This window comes from Chelonoidis abingdonii, chromosome 9 (assembly GCF_003597395.2).
Source record: "Chelonoidis abingdonii isolate Lonesome George chromosome 9, CheloAbing_2.0, whole genome shotgun sequence".
NCBI classification, from domain to species: Eukaryota; Metazoa; Chordata; order Testudines; family Testudinidae; genus Chelonoidis; species Chelonoidis abingdonii.
This window is the reverse complement of record NC_133777.1, coordinates 39,928,940-39,945,549: the sequence shown is the minus strand read 5'-3', so window position 1 is coordinate 39,945,549 and position 16,610 is coordinate 39,928,940. Positions and strand designations below refer to the sequence as shown.

At 41.7% G+C, this 16,610-nt stretch overlaps 1 protein-coding gene across 2 annotated transcripts in view; it reads right to left on the bottom strand.

Annotated features, from left to right (window-relative positions):
• The window catches only part of KATNIP (katanin interacting protein), a 166,640-nt gene that overhangs the window by 117,173 nt on the left and 32,857 nt on the right, over nt 1-16,610 (bottom strand). For both annotated transcript variants that reach the window (XM_032794660.2, XM_032794661.2), the window contains 2 exons: nt 10,797-10,916; nt 3,586-3,844 (listed from right to left, as the gene is read on the bottom strand). In XM_032794660.2, the coding sequence (XP_032650551.1) occupies nt 3,586-3,844; nt 10,797-10,916 (379 nt within the window). The remainder of the gene's footprint in view (nt 1-3,585; nt 3,845-10,796; nt 10,917-16,610) is intronic.

Below are 16,610 nucleotides of genomic sequence, written 5' to 3'. Positions count from 1 at the left end.
TCAGCAACCTGCAGCACATGTGCCAAAGGTGGCACGTGAGCCGATTTTTACTTGCGCGCTGCTACCAGCCGGAGTCCTAGCCACCGGCCCCGCTCAGCCCGCTGCCGGCCTGGGTGAACAGAACTTCCAGCCGGCAGTGGTTGAGTGGGGCTGGTGGCCAGGACCCCGGCAGGCAGGAGCCAGTAGCCAGAACCCCAGACAGGCAGCAGGCTTAGCCACTCAGCCCGCTGTTGGTCTGTGGATCTGGCTGCCGGCCCCTTGCCGGCTGGGGTCCCAGCCATCGGTCCCACTGAGCCTGCTGACGGCCTGGGATACCACCCGCCAGCCCTGCTCACCCTCGTTGCTGGCCTGGGGTTCCAGCTGCCTGGCCCCCTGCCAGCCAGGGTCTGGGCCTCTGGCCTTGCTCAGCCCTCCTGCCGGCCTGGGGTACTGGCAGCCAGCCCAGGGCTCTGCTCGTGGCCTAGTCCCAGCATTCTGCAGCCCTTATTAAAATTACACTACAATTAGCTTAAAAACTTGAAAACTTAAAAAAATTGTATATTACAGTAATTGTTGAACATGTATCATGTTAATACATAGATTTGATGAAAAAAAGTAGTTGCACTTATGTGCCTGTGCTTAATTTGTGTTTTTGATGATTTACCTTCTAAAAAAAAAAAACCCTTGCATGTCTCGCACCCCCAAAAAGGGCATCTCGCACCCCAGGTTAAGAAGCACTGCACTAAGCTGATAAGATCTGCATTTTAATTTAATTTTAAATGAAGCTTCTTAAACATTTTAAAAATCTTGTTTACTTTACATACAACAAGAGTTTATTTATATAATATAGACGTATAGAGAGAGACCTTCTAAAAATGTTAAAACGTATTACTTGCACGCGAAACCTTAAATTACAGTGAATAAATGAAGACTTGGCACAGCACTTCAGAAAGGTTGCCAACCCCTGGTCTAGGCAGGCTACAGTCTCTGTTCTAGAAACTCTGACCCATGTTTAACTGTTTAGTGTGGAACAGCAATAGGGTCATGTTAACACCTTTGACTCTCTGTGCCCATTCATTCAATCAAAATTAGCACTACAGACACATCTGAAATAAGTGTCCATGTCAGGAATTATTGCAGGGAATGACCCACATTTCTTAAATGCTCTACATGGCTCAGAACCCAGCATGGCCCCTGTCGTTACCCAAAGAGGGTAGCTACTTATACTGTGCTAAAAACTACACTACACTAAAAACTAATTTAACTAACTATATTAGTTAGTCTAATTAGTTAGACTAATGAAGCATCAAACATTTAACTAATTAGACTACAATGGGGCAATTCAAGGATATGAGGTGAGTTCTGTTAGTTCTCTGCAGTAACAGCAAAGTAACTGAGGCAGTCAGGGGGTGCACCCCTTGATATAGTGTCAGAAGATGACATTCCCCTTGTGTGAGACCACTTGTGCACCCTACAAACAGACATGGCTTTTAAAGGCAGTTCCACAGCTTGATGACAGGGACATCATATGCCACAAGTGGGAATAAACAGAGGCCGTAAAAGAAAACATAATTGTTGCGCAAATTAATAGAAAAGCTGATATAGGATTCAATTAATAAAAAATTAAAGGACAGGAATAAAATTAATGCCAGTCAACATGGTTTTATGGAAAACAGATCTTATAAAACAAACCTCATTTCATTTTTTGATGAGATTAGAAGATTGGTTGATAAAGGTTACAGGAAAGATATAATAGACTTAGATTTTGTAAGACATTTGAATTGTTTTCACATGATATTCTGCATAATAATTAGCCATGTCCAATACCAACAACACTCATGTTAAATGGATGAAGAACAGTGTAACTGATAGGTCTCAAAAAGTAATCATCATCGAATGGGGTATTTCTAGTAGTGTTCCACAGGGATCAGTTCTAGGCCCAATACAATTCAAGATTTACATCAATGATCCAGAATCAAATGTAAAATCATGGTTAATCAAATTTGCAGATAAAACAAAGATAGGTGGAACAGTAAATAATGAGGCTGGGGGAGTCAAAGAGAGTGAACTGGATCACTTGGTAACCTCGATAAAAAACATGTGTTTTAATACAGCCAAATGCAAAGTTATACATCTAGGAGCAAGGAATGCAGGCTATACTTACAGAATGGGAGACTATCCTGGAAAATAGTGACTGTGAAAGGAGGTAGGGGTCATAGTGGACAAGCAACTAAACATGAGCTCCCAGTGTGATGCTGTGGCAAAAAAGAATAAGATGATCCTTGGATGGATAAAGAGGGAAGTAGCGAGGTGATTTCACTCTGTGTTGGTGTGATGAGTTGTATAAACTCCACACTGGGGAAGAGGGGGTTAAGGAGTAGCTCTGGTCACAGGAGGCTCTACCTAGCAGAGCCTTCTGGACATGCTGTTTATGGAGATGGAGCTTACAAGGCACAGCACGGCTCAGTCAGGGCAGTCAGTGCAAGGGAGCAGACCTCCACTGGTAGCTCATGCAGCAATCCAGAAGGAATTCCACACCACCCTGAAAAGATTCAAAACCGCAAACCACCACAGAAGGGACAGCAGAGAATCTGCTTCTGAGTGGGGAAGGGAACCTCCTGCCCCCTTCTGGGAGTACATGTTGCAGTTGTTAGCCAGGCCTTCGCTGTGCCTCTGGAGAGGCAGGGATGCAATAGGAAGTAACCCATGGAATAGGCTGGATGATACCCTGGCCCACGTTGCATACCTGAACTGTCTGCCCCCGGGCCCTGAGTTGGAACCTGGAAGAGTGAGAGGACCTGGGTTCCTCTACCTCTAACCCCGGGGCTCAAAACCACTAAGCACTACCACCAACCCCCAGGTTTGAACCCACTAGGTGCTACTACCAACCTCAGACTTGAACCCACCAGGCACTACTGCCAAACCAGGACTTGAACCCGCTAGGTGGTATGACTAGCCAGCGCGCAGATGACTAGGGGATGTTGTCTAGGGAGACAGTCTCCCATTACAATTAGTGAGGCCAGCACTGGAATACTGCATACAGTTCTAGTGTCCACATTTAAACAGGATATTTAAAAACTGGAAAGGATGCAGAAAAGAGCCATGAAAATCATACTAGGGCTGGAGAAAATGCCTTGCAGTGAGAGATGTAAAGAACTCAATCTGTTCAGTTTATCAAAAAGAAGCTTGAGAGATGGCTTGATTACATGGGGAGAAAAAAAAACAGGTACTAAAGGGCTCCTTAATCTAGTGGAGAAAGGCAGAGCAAAAACCAATGGCTGGAAGCTGAAATCAGACAAACTGGCACCAATATTTCACAGTGAGGGTGATTAAACATTGAAACAAACTACCAAGGGAAGTGGTAGATTCTCCATTTCTTGAATTCTTCAGATCAAGACTGGAATCCTTTTTGGAAGATATGCTATAATCAAACACAAGTTATTGGCCTAAATGCAGGGATACCTGGGTGAAACATAATGGCCTGTGCTGTACAAGAGGTCAGATTAGATGACAAAAGGTTCACTTTTAGCCACAAACTCTATGCATAAAAACTAGAATTACTACGGCAACACTGCAGCTGAAGTGGTACAGGACACAAAGACTTACTTGTCAGATTCTGCTTAAATTCCAGCACAAGAGCACCAGCATCAAGGTCACAACATCTTCCAGCCTCCTGATACTTTGGAACATCCTTCAGTAATGACTCACTGCTAGGCAACTGGAGGCTTCCAAAACTTGCAATTGTCTCTTCCACCTGAGAGTGCTCCAAAAGCACATCCTCTTCAACAGAGTCATAGTCATCACTAGAACAGTCCTTCTCCATCCTTTTCTGACTTACACTGAGTTCCAAACTTCTTCTCAATTCCTGGTACAATCCAGACAGATTTGTCAGCAAAATCTCACATATGTCTTTCAAAATAAAACCAATTAAGTCGCTGCTCCTCTCACCCCCAAAAAGAAAAAAATACAAATGCTTTTTATAAATACACACAGCTGGAAGGCAGCTGGAAACATTCTGGGCCTTCGCAAGCAAGAGAATGGAAGTATAGTATTTCAGGGAAAGCTATGAAGCTGAGTAAATAGACTAAATGTCAAAAAAAATTAATTAAAATGTAAAAGTTGCTGAGGGACAGCAATGCAAATTTTAAATCTACAAAAGCCAGGAAACAGTATACAGCTACACACCTTACCTTCTCCCATATACACAGCAACAGCTGCTCATGAACACTTTCCTTTGGCAAATCAGCCCTACTCTGCAAGGTCATACCTAGACAACCTTAACTCAGCCCTCTGTTGCCAGTGTTCCAGAGGGATTAATTTTATTTCTCACAGTTGTGGCTTTCAATCTGGCAGTAATCCCTTTTAGAAGCCTTCACCAGTTATTACAAACAAACCTGTTTATTACAATAATATTGTGAACTATAATATATTACTATATATTACTATGGCCCATTACAACAATCTGTAACTCACTAATACTTCTTTGTCCTATGGCTATAGAGGTGTTAACTTCCCCCTTCACAGTGAATGCTCTCTTGCAAAACATATAAACTCCTTATCTGTTCCACCCTTGTATTTAGCTGTGACACTCTGAGTACCTGAAGAAGAGCTCTGTGTAAGGTCGCAAGCTTGTCTCTTTCACCAACAGAAGTGTCACTTTGTCTCTCTAATATATTACTAGTATCTTTCTGAGAGATGTATGGCATAATGAACTCTTATTTACTTTATTTTTACAAAAATGGAAATGTCGTTGTCATATTCAGAGAGGTAGCCGGATTAGTCTGTATCTACAAAAACAACGAGGAGTCCGGTGACACCTTAAAGACTAACAGATTTATTTGGGCATAAGCTTTTGTGTGTAAAAAACCCACTTCTTCAGGAGTGCCACCGGACTCCTTTTTATTATTGTCATATTAAGACTCTGAGCTACAGGTAGTCAGCCAAAAGTTATTTTAATTCTTTAGCACTGTTGTAGTATTGTGTGTGTTTCCTTGTTTTTTAAAATACAGAGGGGTAGTTCTTTTTTTCTTTCTATTCTCCTAATCTTTTTGCTTCTCCTTCTCTGCCATAAATTACTGGGGAGGCTATCTACTTCTCTAGTGAAGCGTTCTTGTTTAATGAAAGTGGTTTTAAGTGTGTTATGTGCACATTCTGGACTTTCTCTTCAGAGCATATTCTGTGGTATCTAAGTGCCTGGCTGTAGATAACATATTTCTTGGTGTTGCTGGATCAGTGGAAGTAAGTGTGGTGATCTGTGGCTTTCTGGTATATAGTTGTCTGTGGGGTTCCATTGTTGACACTGATTATGCTGTACAGGAAGTTGATGCTGGTGTTGGAATGTTCTACAAAGTTTGATGGATGGTTGTTGATATTGTAGTGGAAATCAGCGTTTAGGTTGTCTGTCTAAAGGATCAGAACCTAAGGATGGCCATACAAGGTCAGATCAATGGTCCATCTAGCCCAATATCCTGTCTTCTGACAGCAGCCAGTGCCAGATGTTTCAGAGAGAGTGAACAGAACAGGGAAATGTATTGGATGAAAATATGATTGATGTATTTCAGGCATATAGTTGGTTTCATGTTGCCTTTATCCAGAAATTCTTCTTTGAGGTGGCCCATGAAGAGGTTGGCATGTTGGGGATCCATCCTGGTACCCATCCATGGCTGTTGAAGAAAACCACTCAATGGATGTCCCAGAATAAAAGCTCAATAAGCACTGGGACAGAGATTGTATAAAATATGCCAATGGCCAAGCATTTTTTGTTTGTTTGTTTTAATATGCCTGAAATGTTATACAAGATCACATCTGGCATAGCTCAGAAGAGAACCTAAGTTTCTTCAATTTAGGCACATTTCCTCTCAGAAATCATCTGCCAAATGTATGTGCTTGACTCTGCTTGTATAGAACGGGGCTACTCCTGCATGCGTAACTCACTGTTTCAGTGCAATACACATCCGACTCTAGCAGTAGCTGATCCACAGACAAAAACAGCCTACTACTGCTGAAAACTTTAGCTCAAGTTGTGGTGTCTATGGTGGGGATCTGAAAGTCCTAGGTTAAAATCCTAAGGATAACCCAGGTGAATATTATTAAAGTTACACATGACAGAATTCTCTTTTTTCGTTTTTTTTTTTTAAATCTAGAAAATTACATACAAAAGGAGGGGCAGTGAGTAAGACAGGTCTGAATAGTAACCAAGAAGGGGTGCATATCTCTCTTCATGTTGAGGAAGAGGGTGAATTTTTATGAGCATGGGCTGTGCAGATTCTTCTATACAGCACAATATACCTTTGGGTCTGCACCCTAAGGGAGGTAGGCCCTGAGTACTGGGGCAAGTCCCTTATGCTGTGTCTTCCCAGAGCTGATCTCAGTATCTGTGTCTTTCTGCAGCTGGGTGTGTGCTAGAAGAGGTTTAAGAGCCTGGCTCAGCAAGACAGGTTAAAGGGGGCCCATGTTGGCAGAACAGGAGGGCTCAGTCGTATCTCAGCACAACAGGTGGTGCCTTGAAAGGGGGCAACCCATTACAGATGCCTAACTCTGGGCTGGAGTCTGCTCAGAATTCACAACTGTGAACCCTCTCCTGGAATTAGGGACCTAAACTGGAACAGCCATTTCTCAAGTAAAAAATGAAAATGAGGGGCTGCCCTCCTTTATACCCAAGGGTGCAGTCATTAGAGCACTCACTCAGGATGTAGGAGATCCAGGTTAAGTCCCCATTCTGCCTGATTCAGACCAAGGACTTGAACTTAGGTCTCCTAATTGCATCTCCCAACCACTGGGCTATGGGATATTCTGGGGTGGAGTGGGGGATGTCTTTTTTATTCTCGCTTGTTGAAATGGTTCAACTTTGGATGAAATACTTAACTATTCATTGGACCAGGGACTGAAACTCAGGTCTGCCAGGGGAGTGTGCTAATCACTAGGTTATCCAGTCACTCTCTCTCTCTAACCTCCTGAATATTAAAGTATTTTACACAAAGTGGAACAACTTGAACAAAAGAGAGTGAGAGAGCCCCACCCCAGAATACCCTCTAGCTTAAGGCACTCAGCTAGGAAGGGGGACGTGGATTCAAGGCCCTGCTCTGAATCAAGCAGAACAGGGATTTGAAATCAGGTCTTCCACATCCTAAGGGAGTGCTCCAACCATTGGCTATTAGGGGACACTGCCTCAGCTGGCTTTTTGTGAGGGCCAAGATTTGGTACTCATGTTCTTAGGCAGCTTCTGAGCATGTCTACCAGATGAGGCGAGACAGGCAGGGGAATGTCTAGCTTGTGAATGCTGCTGGGGTTTAGGCAGGAGTTCAGTGCCAAGCTGCGTGGCAGTGTTGAGTTTCAGGAGGCTGTGTGCAGGCCCAGAGGCAGAAATTTAGTTGCCAGGGGGACTTTACCAGAGGAAAATTAGACACCTAGAAACTTTAGACAACAACAGATTACAGGGCAGCTAAACTGTGTTCTGTGAATGTCAGTGGTGCCTAAACACTGCACTTAGGCACCTAGCTGCTAGCTTAAATCTCCCTTGTAAATCTCCCCCTAAAGTGTCCCAAGCTGGGTGTTCAATAACTGAGGCACTCAAAATTCATGCACTCTTTTGTAAATGTTGGCCAAAATCTCTTTGTATCTCAGATCCCCATCTGCAAAATGCGATTAATAATTCTTTCTTACTTCACCAGGGTGTTATGAATATTAATTCTTTAATGTCTGCGAGATTCAGATACCATGGTGAGCAGCACAGTAGAAAAGCTGTGAGGATATAAGTAATTCTGTATTCAGTGCAGGGTTTGGATGATGTGCAGTAAATAAATCCTGGTGCCATACAATGAATAATGAGGTTAAAAAGCAGTGTTGAACAACTGTCTCATTCAATCAGCACCATCCATCAGAGTGACGGAAACCAGCTTCAACAGTGTTACTGAGCATGCTCAGTCTGTGTGAGCATGTTCAGTACAAGTCAAGCAGCAAATCTGAGCGGGCACGTGACCCCACATGTCCCCTACCCAGCCAATGCATTGCCTCTGCTATACAATGAGGGCTCAATTCTGCTCCCTTTACTCCCATTGACTTTAGTGGTATATGATTGGGCCCTGAATGAGACAGGAACTCTTGTGGAAAAAAAGAGACTATATTTGTGTGCACTGAAATCTTTATTAATTATTATTAATAATACTTTCTATTATAAGACCTAGTTTTCAGCTGCTTTTTACTTTGATAAACTTTGACCACTCAGGCTGAAGTTTTCCATGCTGGGTTTCAAGCTCATGCTGAATTTTTTGGAAGATTTCAGTAAAAACAGTTCTTTTTGGGAAATGGCTGAAGTTAAGGACAAATTAATTGCTTTGCCCACATTATATTTTTTTTAAAGCTGTTTCAATGAGAAGCTCTAATGCTTCTATTCTTTGAAGCAAGGAGTTAAATTTGGCAGGGGGTTGCCCTAGTGTCAGCTTTTTGCTGTCCCTATGAAAATTCTCCCTAATTTGGCCAATTTATAAGCCTCTGAAGCTCTGAACGCACACAAGTTCAACAAAGTCTTGTTAGAATTTGGAAGCTAACGTCTCCCAGGATTTCATTTGTACTGAGCATGCATCATCCCAGGATGCCCACGGCTGAGCTGGACTTGTCCTGCAATTGCTCCTCTTGGATGCCAAGAACAACTAGGATGCCAGGCACTAGAACTAAGTGCAGGGATACTGTCTCTACTGGTGCTCTCAAGGTTCCCTCTGCTGGTGCCCAGGCAGTGAGGAGGAGAAAGAGGAAGAAGCCACACTGGAATGGTGGTTAAAGGAGAAGACTGGAATGAAGAGCCAGAAAAGAGAGAAAGAACTGGGACAAGAAGCTGAGGTGGAGATGAACTGAAACAGGTTGGAGGGATCAATGGGGAAAAAGGTATCAGGCTTGGGGGAAAACAGGGATAGAATGGTCTGTAACTTCCCCTCAGAACCTGGAAGAGAACCCAGGATTCCTCTGATGTCAACACTCTTCTGACGCCAGCCAGCAGATGTGAAATCCACTAATACAATGTATGTGTAACAGGGTAGCTGGCCCTGTAAATGAAATTAGGCCCAGGTCCCCAGTCCACATACAGGTGCCCTAGTTTGGTGTAATTAGGAGGGAGGGCTGCCCTGAAAAAGTTATAAATAAGAGAGCCCAAAGACATGAGAGTGTTCAGAACCCAGACTAGAAGAATTCAGAAGAAGAGTAGAGCTGGGTTGAGAACTTTAGGAAGGAGATGCCCCTGAAGGAGGGAGCAGTGAGCATTTCCTTACTAAGCAATGAATCCTGGTCATGGTGGTGGAGGTGGGAAAACAGCTGGGGGAGGGTCACTTACAAACTTTCCCAGGCCAGAGTGCCATGCCCAGAGAGAGCTGAAGGCTGAAAGCCATGGAGGCAGATGCCTGCTGGCTCTCAGAGCTGCAGAGCTGAAGCCAGAGGGATGAAGACTGGGGAACGGTTAAAGGGTGAGCCTACTGATGTCTCCAAGCAGGAGCTGGAAACAGGGTAGAGAAGCTCCCTAGCTAGAGGTACTGGGATGAGGTGTGGTAAGAAATGCCAGAGCCATGCTGAAGCACTGGGGCATGGTGAGAGACACTGAGGCAGTAGTTGTTATGTTGACAGACTGGTGGAATTTGAAAGATTGACTGTGCTGGAAAATTCTGGATTATGGTTTTGGGACCTTCTGTAACAAATTAATCCTGTAAAGGGCTATTTATTCTCTGAAATCCTGCATGGAGTTATTGGGATGCTGGAAGAAAGGGCAAACTGATGCACCAGTCATGTCACAGCCTACCAGAGGATGGTGCCCCAGATGAGATTTGTCTTATTACATATGGTGGAGTAGGTGATCCCCTGTGAAGAGTGGAACTGCATGTGTCTGGAAAGGAAAAATTGAGGCACTGGAACACTGCAGGACCACCCTGAGGGCATGCCCTGGAGGTAGTCGTCCTTCGACATTGTGCTTCACCTTCCTCACAATACAGAGGATGACAATTTACTACTGCTATCAGTGACTTTGTTAGCTCAAGTGACAGCAGTCTGTGCTGTGGATGTAAAACTTAACTCTGCTGATGAATCATGTGGGAGTTAATATAGGGTTCCACATGATGGAAATCCTGTTTTTTTCAGCTTATTTTTTTTATAAACTTAGGAAATTACATACAAAAAACTACAAACATTAAAAGAACACTTAGGTTGCAAAGTCAAGCGGTTAGAAGTTAGGAAATTTCAGTTAGGAATGCATTGTGATACAGTCTCTAATTACAAGGTTACAATTTATTTTCTTTGGTAATTGGATTTAATTATCTGGCCTATGTTGTGTAGGAGGTTAGAGTAGAGATCTAATGGTTCCCTTCTGGCCTTAAAATATAAATCTATGAATATCCCTGGCAAATCAGGAAAGCTGGGCTGCAGGAGGCATGAATTAGTCTCTGGGGGTGAAATTGGGCTCGGGGGCACCACAGGGGCAGGCAAGGACTGTACATTTGGGCTGACTATGGGGCTGAGCAGGCTGTTGCATGGTGCACCAGGGGAATAGAGTAGGGAAGTACGACAGAGGAATCGAAGAGCCAGAGGGATCAGGGACATAGGAGCGAGGAGAGGCAGAGATTTCAGGCTAGAGAATTTGGTTGAAGGGCATGTGTCTGTACATGTATGTGCATGCATGGGGACACGGGATGGCCTGAAGCTATGAAGGCAGCCTGGGGCCCTCATCTTCCTGAAAAGGAAATGGTTTAGGTTCCAATCACCCTGCGAAGCTTTTGATAAAAATTGTTCTATTATCAGATTATCTATAAAGTTTGGCAAAAACATAAAAGGCTGTACCACACCTTTACATCATCAATACTTAAAAGTATTCTTTCCTTTTCCACATCGTCGTGTACTTGCAGTTCTGGGTTCTGGGTGGTGAATTTAAAGTCACTGACAGGACTTTTGGGAGACTTGAGATTCTGGAAGCAAAAATACAGAACAACTCACTGTAGCTTCACTTACAGGTACATTCCCTTCTCATAGACAACCAGTCAAAGGTGGATAGGCTGTCTCTAGAAAGAGAAAAGAAAGAGCAACACAGTACTTCCAATATACAATGGAGGTTTTACTTTTAAAAGAATTAGAAAATGTTTAGGGAAATTATCTTAGAAACACTTTAAACAATAAAACATATTTGAATTTAAAAACAAGCCAGCAAAGAGAAAGCACTTACACTGTATTCAGCCTGTGCTGTGTAGGCATAAAGAATTTCATATCTTTCTGTGCAAGGACTGAGACACCATGAGGTCTGCCTGCCTTAGGCCCAGAAAGAGTGCATGAAAGTGCCTCAGGCCTCCCTCTACCCACTGATAAATCCAACATATAGCCAACCCAAAGTGCTCCACAGTGTAGAGAAGGCACACTGGGGAACAAGAACTTTTATTGCTCTCTGTGACTTTGTCATCCATGTGGCAGAAGGACAGGTCCTGTACCACCTCTTCCACCCCGTGACACACTCTGCACACCTGATACTGATACCCGTCAATAGGATGCATCAAAATTTTGTCCTGAGTGCTTCTGTGCATCAATCCAGGGGATGTTTGACATTCCCTCTAGTACTTCAAGCAAGACATTGGCTCCTCTAAAGAGCCACATTCTATCTGCACCAAGGGGGGAACAGTAATCACCTGATTTCTACATGTGTTTTAAAAATCTGAATAAATAAAATTAATTATAGATGTCCATACAGTGCTGCAGACACCTATCTCATACATTAAAAATGACAACATAGACAAAGGACTGCCCATAAAATACATCCACCTCAACTAACTCACACCATCCTCAACAGCCTTATGAAAGGGAAATAAGATGGGCTTTTCAGCATGCTTGGAAGGTTAACAAAGTGGAGGAGCGAGTTCCAAAGCTGAGGACCTCTCCTGGAGAATATCCTGTCAGCAGTTCCCTCTCATTTATAGTGAAGGAGTTGCTTCTTAAGTGCCTCTGCTAATCTCAATAGTGACAGCATATTTTGGGCAGAGACCAACACCCTGGATTCCATGTAGAAACTTACTGGAAGCTGATACAGATGACAGAACATTGGTTTAATATGCTCCCAACAGGCAACGTCACAGCATAGCCTACTAGTTAGAGCACTGGCAGTCAAGAGATCCTGGGTGCTATCCCTGACTGTGATATTGGCCTACTAGGTGACCTCAGACAAGTCACTTCAATGCTGTGTGTGCCTCAGTTTCTTCATCTGTAAAATGGGGCTAGTGATATTTGCTTCCTTTGTAAAGTACTTTGCGATCTACTAATGAAAAGTACTTCATAAGAGCCAGGTATTATTATTATTATTACTCTTAATAAGCAGACTGAAGAATCCCGAATGGTTCCAAAGTGTAGCCCAGGTAGAACACAGTACCGCAATTTAAGGCCATGGCTACACTTACAAGCTTAAGATGGCACAGCTGTACCAATGCAGCTGTGCCAGCACTGTAAGACCACTCATGTAGCCACGTTATGCCGATGGGAGAAAGCTGTCCCATTAACATAATAAAGCCAGCTCAGCGAGCGGCAGTAGCTATGTCAGTGGGAGAGGGTCTCCCAACAAAAGACCACTATGCAAACTAGAACTTATGCCAGCAAAATTTATGTCACGCAGGGAGGTCTTTTTTCCATACTCCTGAGCGACAAAAGTTTTGCGGACATAAATGCTAATGTAGACATGGCCTAGTAGTGAAATGACAAAGACATGGACAGTTAAGGCAAAGGCTACCTCAGGGAGAAAAGATCTTACTTGTCTTGCCAGATGCAGATGGGGAAAAAACTCTCTTGCTACAGCTACGACCTACCCTGGACATCTAACAGCCATCAAAATAGTACTCAAGCTAGTACTCATGCCTGCCTGACCTGATGGCCCTCGCCCTTTATTTGAAGCTGACTAAAGCTCTTAGCATCAAAGTAAACAAAAAGATAAATGGAATTTCTAATACAGTTTGGTCTGTCAGCAAGAGTAATACATTTATAAGTACTGCACACTGAAAGGCTTGCAACTTGATGGTATAAACAGCATAGGTGTCAAATATGCCTTGAAAATATATTTTTACCAATTATTGTTCTCTCTCTGCCATTTTGATTGTTTGTGGCAAATAAGAATACCGCCAATCCCACTATGCATATTCCAACCCTTTGGTTCCTCTCAGAACGAAAGACAACGAGAATCAACATGCACATTCCAACAGGTGAGGCATCTCGTCTGGGAGCATCAATTAAGCTAAAGTTCAAGTATGCATTTTCCAGAAAAGGAGCCTTCCAGCTATTGTTAGATTTTCAAACCAAAGAGACTCTCTCTGTCTGGTTATATAGAATCCCAGGGGTCGACAAAAAAGGAAAAACTGTTTACGATATAACTTGGTGGGCAACTCACAAAAAGCTGAAGTTCCAGAAGTCAAACTGCTTACTACCCAAAAATCCATAATATATCTTTCACCTCAAATTCGAAACTATATATTTGTTTGCCTTATGATTGACATACACAGATCTCTCTAGGTGGATAATCTGTCTTGTTCCCTCAATGCTATGTCTTATATCCTATGGCAGTGTTGGAGTCTGTTACAGACCACCAGGTCACAAAACAGACTAGGATGACTGCCTCCTTACACACCTGTTGAAAGTGAAGTCATATTTAAGCCTGCTGGGAATTGTCAGAGTCTATTCTGATAATGTTTAAGTGTAAGCATACATAGAACTGCACATGTGTAAGAAATTGCAAGGTAATCATGTTTCTGTGAAAAATAAAAGAGAAAGTAACTAATAAGCTAGAAAAGACCAGTTTGAACTAACACTAAACCAGCACTGATAGAGAGGAGATTTAACATGGAAATGAGAGACTGATACATACGTATAAGAAAATACAAAGTTATAAGTAAGTCTGTGAAACAAAGGGAGGTTGAAGCTGTATTGAATCATGCTGGCGGCAACTGTGATGAGATCACCCTGATAAGATTCCCACTTGTAAGTAGATGATCACTATTTGCTGAGTGTTTTGCTTTAGATCCAGCAGCTGAGCAAATGAATCTCAGTCCAACAGCGCCTGTCGATAATGTGTAGGGAAAAAATTGTGTGATCATGGGAGACTTCAGTTTGCGTGACAAACCTGAGGTGACATACTGCCAATACTAAAACATCTTGGAATTTCTAAATAGTATGGATGACAATTTCCTAACTCATAATGTGTTGCAGTCAGCATGGGGGAATTCAGCAGTAGACCTTGTCCTAACCCATAAAGAGGAAGTGATCACAGAACTAAAAGATAATGGTAGCTTAGGTACATGTGACCATGACTTGATCACATTTATAATGTACAAGCAGAATAAAGTCCAAATCGGTAATATATATACTTAGTCCTTTAGTAGGGCCAATTGTACAAAGCTGAAAACAGTTTTGAGCCAAATCAGCTAGGAGGAAGAATTTAATCAGAAAAATGTGAATCATAATTGGGAATCATTTAGAAACACCTTACTAGATGCCCAAAAAGCCACAATTCCACAACTTAGGAAGAAGGTCCTATTGATTAAAAACCAACCTCATTTAGAGAGGAAGTGAAGGCAGCTATACAAAAAAAAATAAAACAAAACAGAAGACAGGGAAGTTGACAGTAATGACTATAAATCCGAAGTTAGGAATTATAGAAAATTGATAAGGGAAGCTAAGGGACATAAGGTGAACTCTATAGCAAGCAGAGTTCAGGACAATAAATACATATTTTAAATAAATTGGAAACAAAAAGAATCCTGACAATAGTATTGGTCCATTACTAGATGGAAATGATAGAATTATCACTAATAATGCAGAAAAGGCAGAAGTGTTCAATAAATATTTCTGTTCTGTCTTCTGGGGAAAAATAGACAATCCATCTCATTATAAAGTGATGAAAACGCTCTTTCCATTCCACTAGTATCTCTGGAGGATGTTAAACAGCAGCTACTAAAGTCAGACATTTTTAAATCAGCTGGTCTAGATAATTTTCAGAGTTTTAAAAGAGCTGGCTGAGAAGCTCACTGGACTGTTAATAAAAGAAAACAGGGGTTTTAGACACTTTTGGAGAAAAAAATTGTATAGGCATTTTTAGATACTTTACAAAATAAAGTAGATTATCAGAAAAGAGTTTTAAAACTGCAAAAGGGGGCTAAAATTTTAAGACAAAATATGTTAACAGGTTTTTTTAGAGGAAGAACAATTTTTATACTTTTTTTAAATAATGGTATTAAAAATTAGTTTTTAGAAAAATACTTTGTATGTTTGGGTTATTTTGAAATAGAGGCCGAAAAATAATTATATGTCTTTTGAAATAAAGAATAGATTATGTATTGTTAGAGACAATAAATAAGACAAAGTGAGATAGAACAGGCAAGAAAAGCAAACCCTCTTCGCCTGTTACAGAAAGAGAAAAGTTAAAGGGAGAGAGTAACTTTTAAAGCATCAAGAAAGCCTGTGTCACTGTCCACATGGCAGAGAGAAGAAAAGAGCACCTCACCCCTGAGGTGACCTCTAGTGAAATGCCAACAATCCTGGGGTCAGCCAGACTGGGGCAAACCATGTCTTGCTGACCCAGTCAGAAGCTGTTCTCTAGCTATGTCATAGAATACATTTCCCTGAACCAATCAGGATGTCCCACATGACCACTGAGGTGTAGCTATCAACCAACAAACACTGCATACATAACACAAGTTTTTGTAGAACAAGTGTTGGCTTGCTTTTTAAAGATTTGCCTAAAGGAAAACGTCTCTAAAAACTTATTATTTGTAAACTATAAAGAAAGCTTTAGAATTACACACTTTATAGAAAACACACAAAGGCTACCTTAAAAGAAATACTAGCTTATGTAAAACAGTTTGCTGCTTTATCTATGGTAAAAAGTGTTATTCTTCCCCATACTTTTTCTTTCCTTTTTTTTTTTAATCTACATGCTGTTAAACCAAGTAAAGTTTTAACAAACAAACTTTTGAAATGCCAATCAAAAAGGAGCATGAGTGTAGATTTCCTTATTTACAGAAAGTGTGTAAATGTAGCAAACATCCTTATTTGTTTTTAGTTTTGTACCAGGAATTAAATTACCTTTTTTTGCATAATGCCTTTAGCTTTTGTCTTTAAAAATGATAGACCTTCATGAACGTTATGTCTAACCTTTATATCAATTTCCCTTATTCCATTTACTTAAAGTAATGTATTTTATAGACTTTTACATTTATTGGAAATTAGCACCTATTGACAACTGTAAGGAGGTCTTTAATTTAAACTTTGTAATGGGTTTATAGGATACCCTTTGTAAAATGTGAAGATTTTGGGGGTGAATGAAATATTCCCATCATTTACAATAAAAGTCTAAAAAAGAAAAAAGCCATGTGGATTGAGTCCTGTGGCACCTTATAGACTAACAGACGTATTGGAGCATGAGCTTTTGTGGGTGAATACCCACTTCGTCAGATGCATCTGACGAAGTGGGTATTCACCCACGAAAGCTCATGCTCCAATACATCTGTTAGTCTATAAGATGCCACAGGACTCTTTGCTGCTTTTACAGATCCAGACTAACAAGGCTACCCCTCTGATACTTGACATGTGGATTGAGTAACTGCATGAAGTAATAAGATAAACACTTCCCCCCTCCCCTT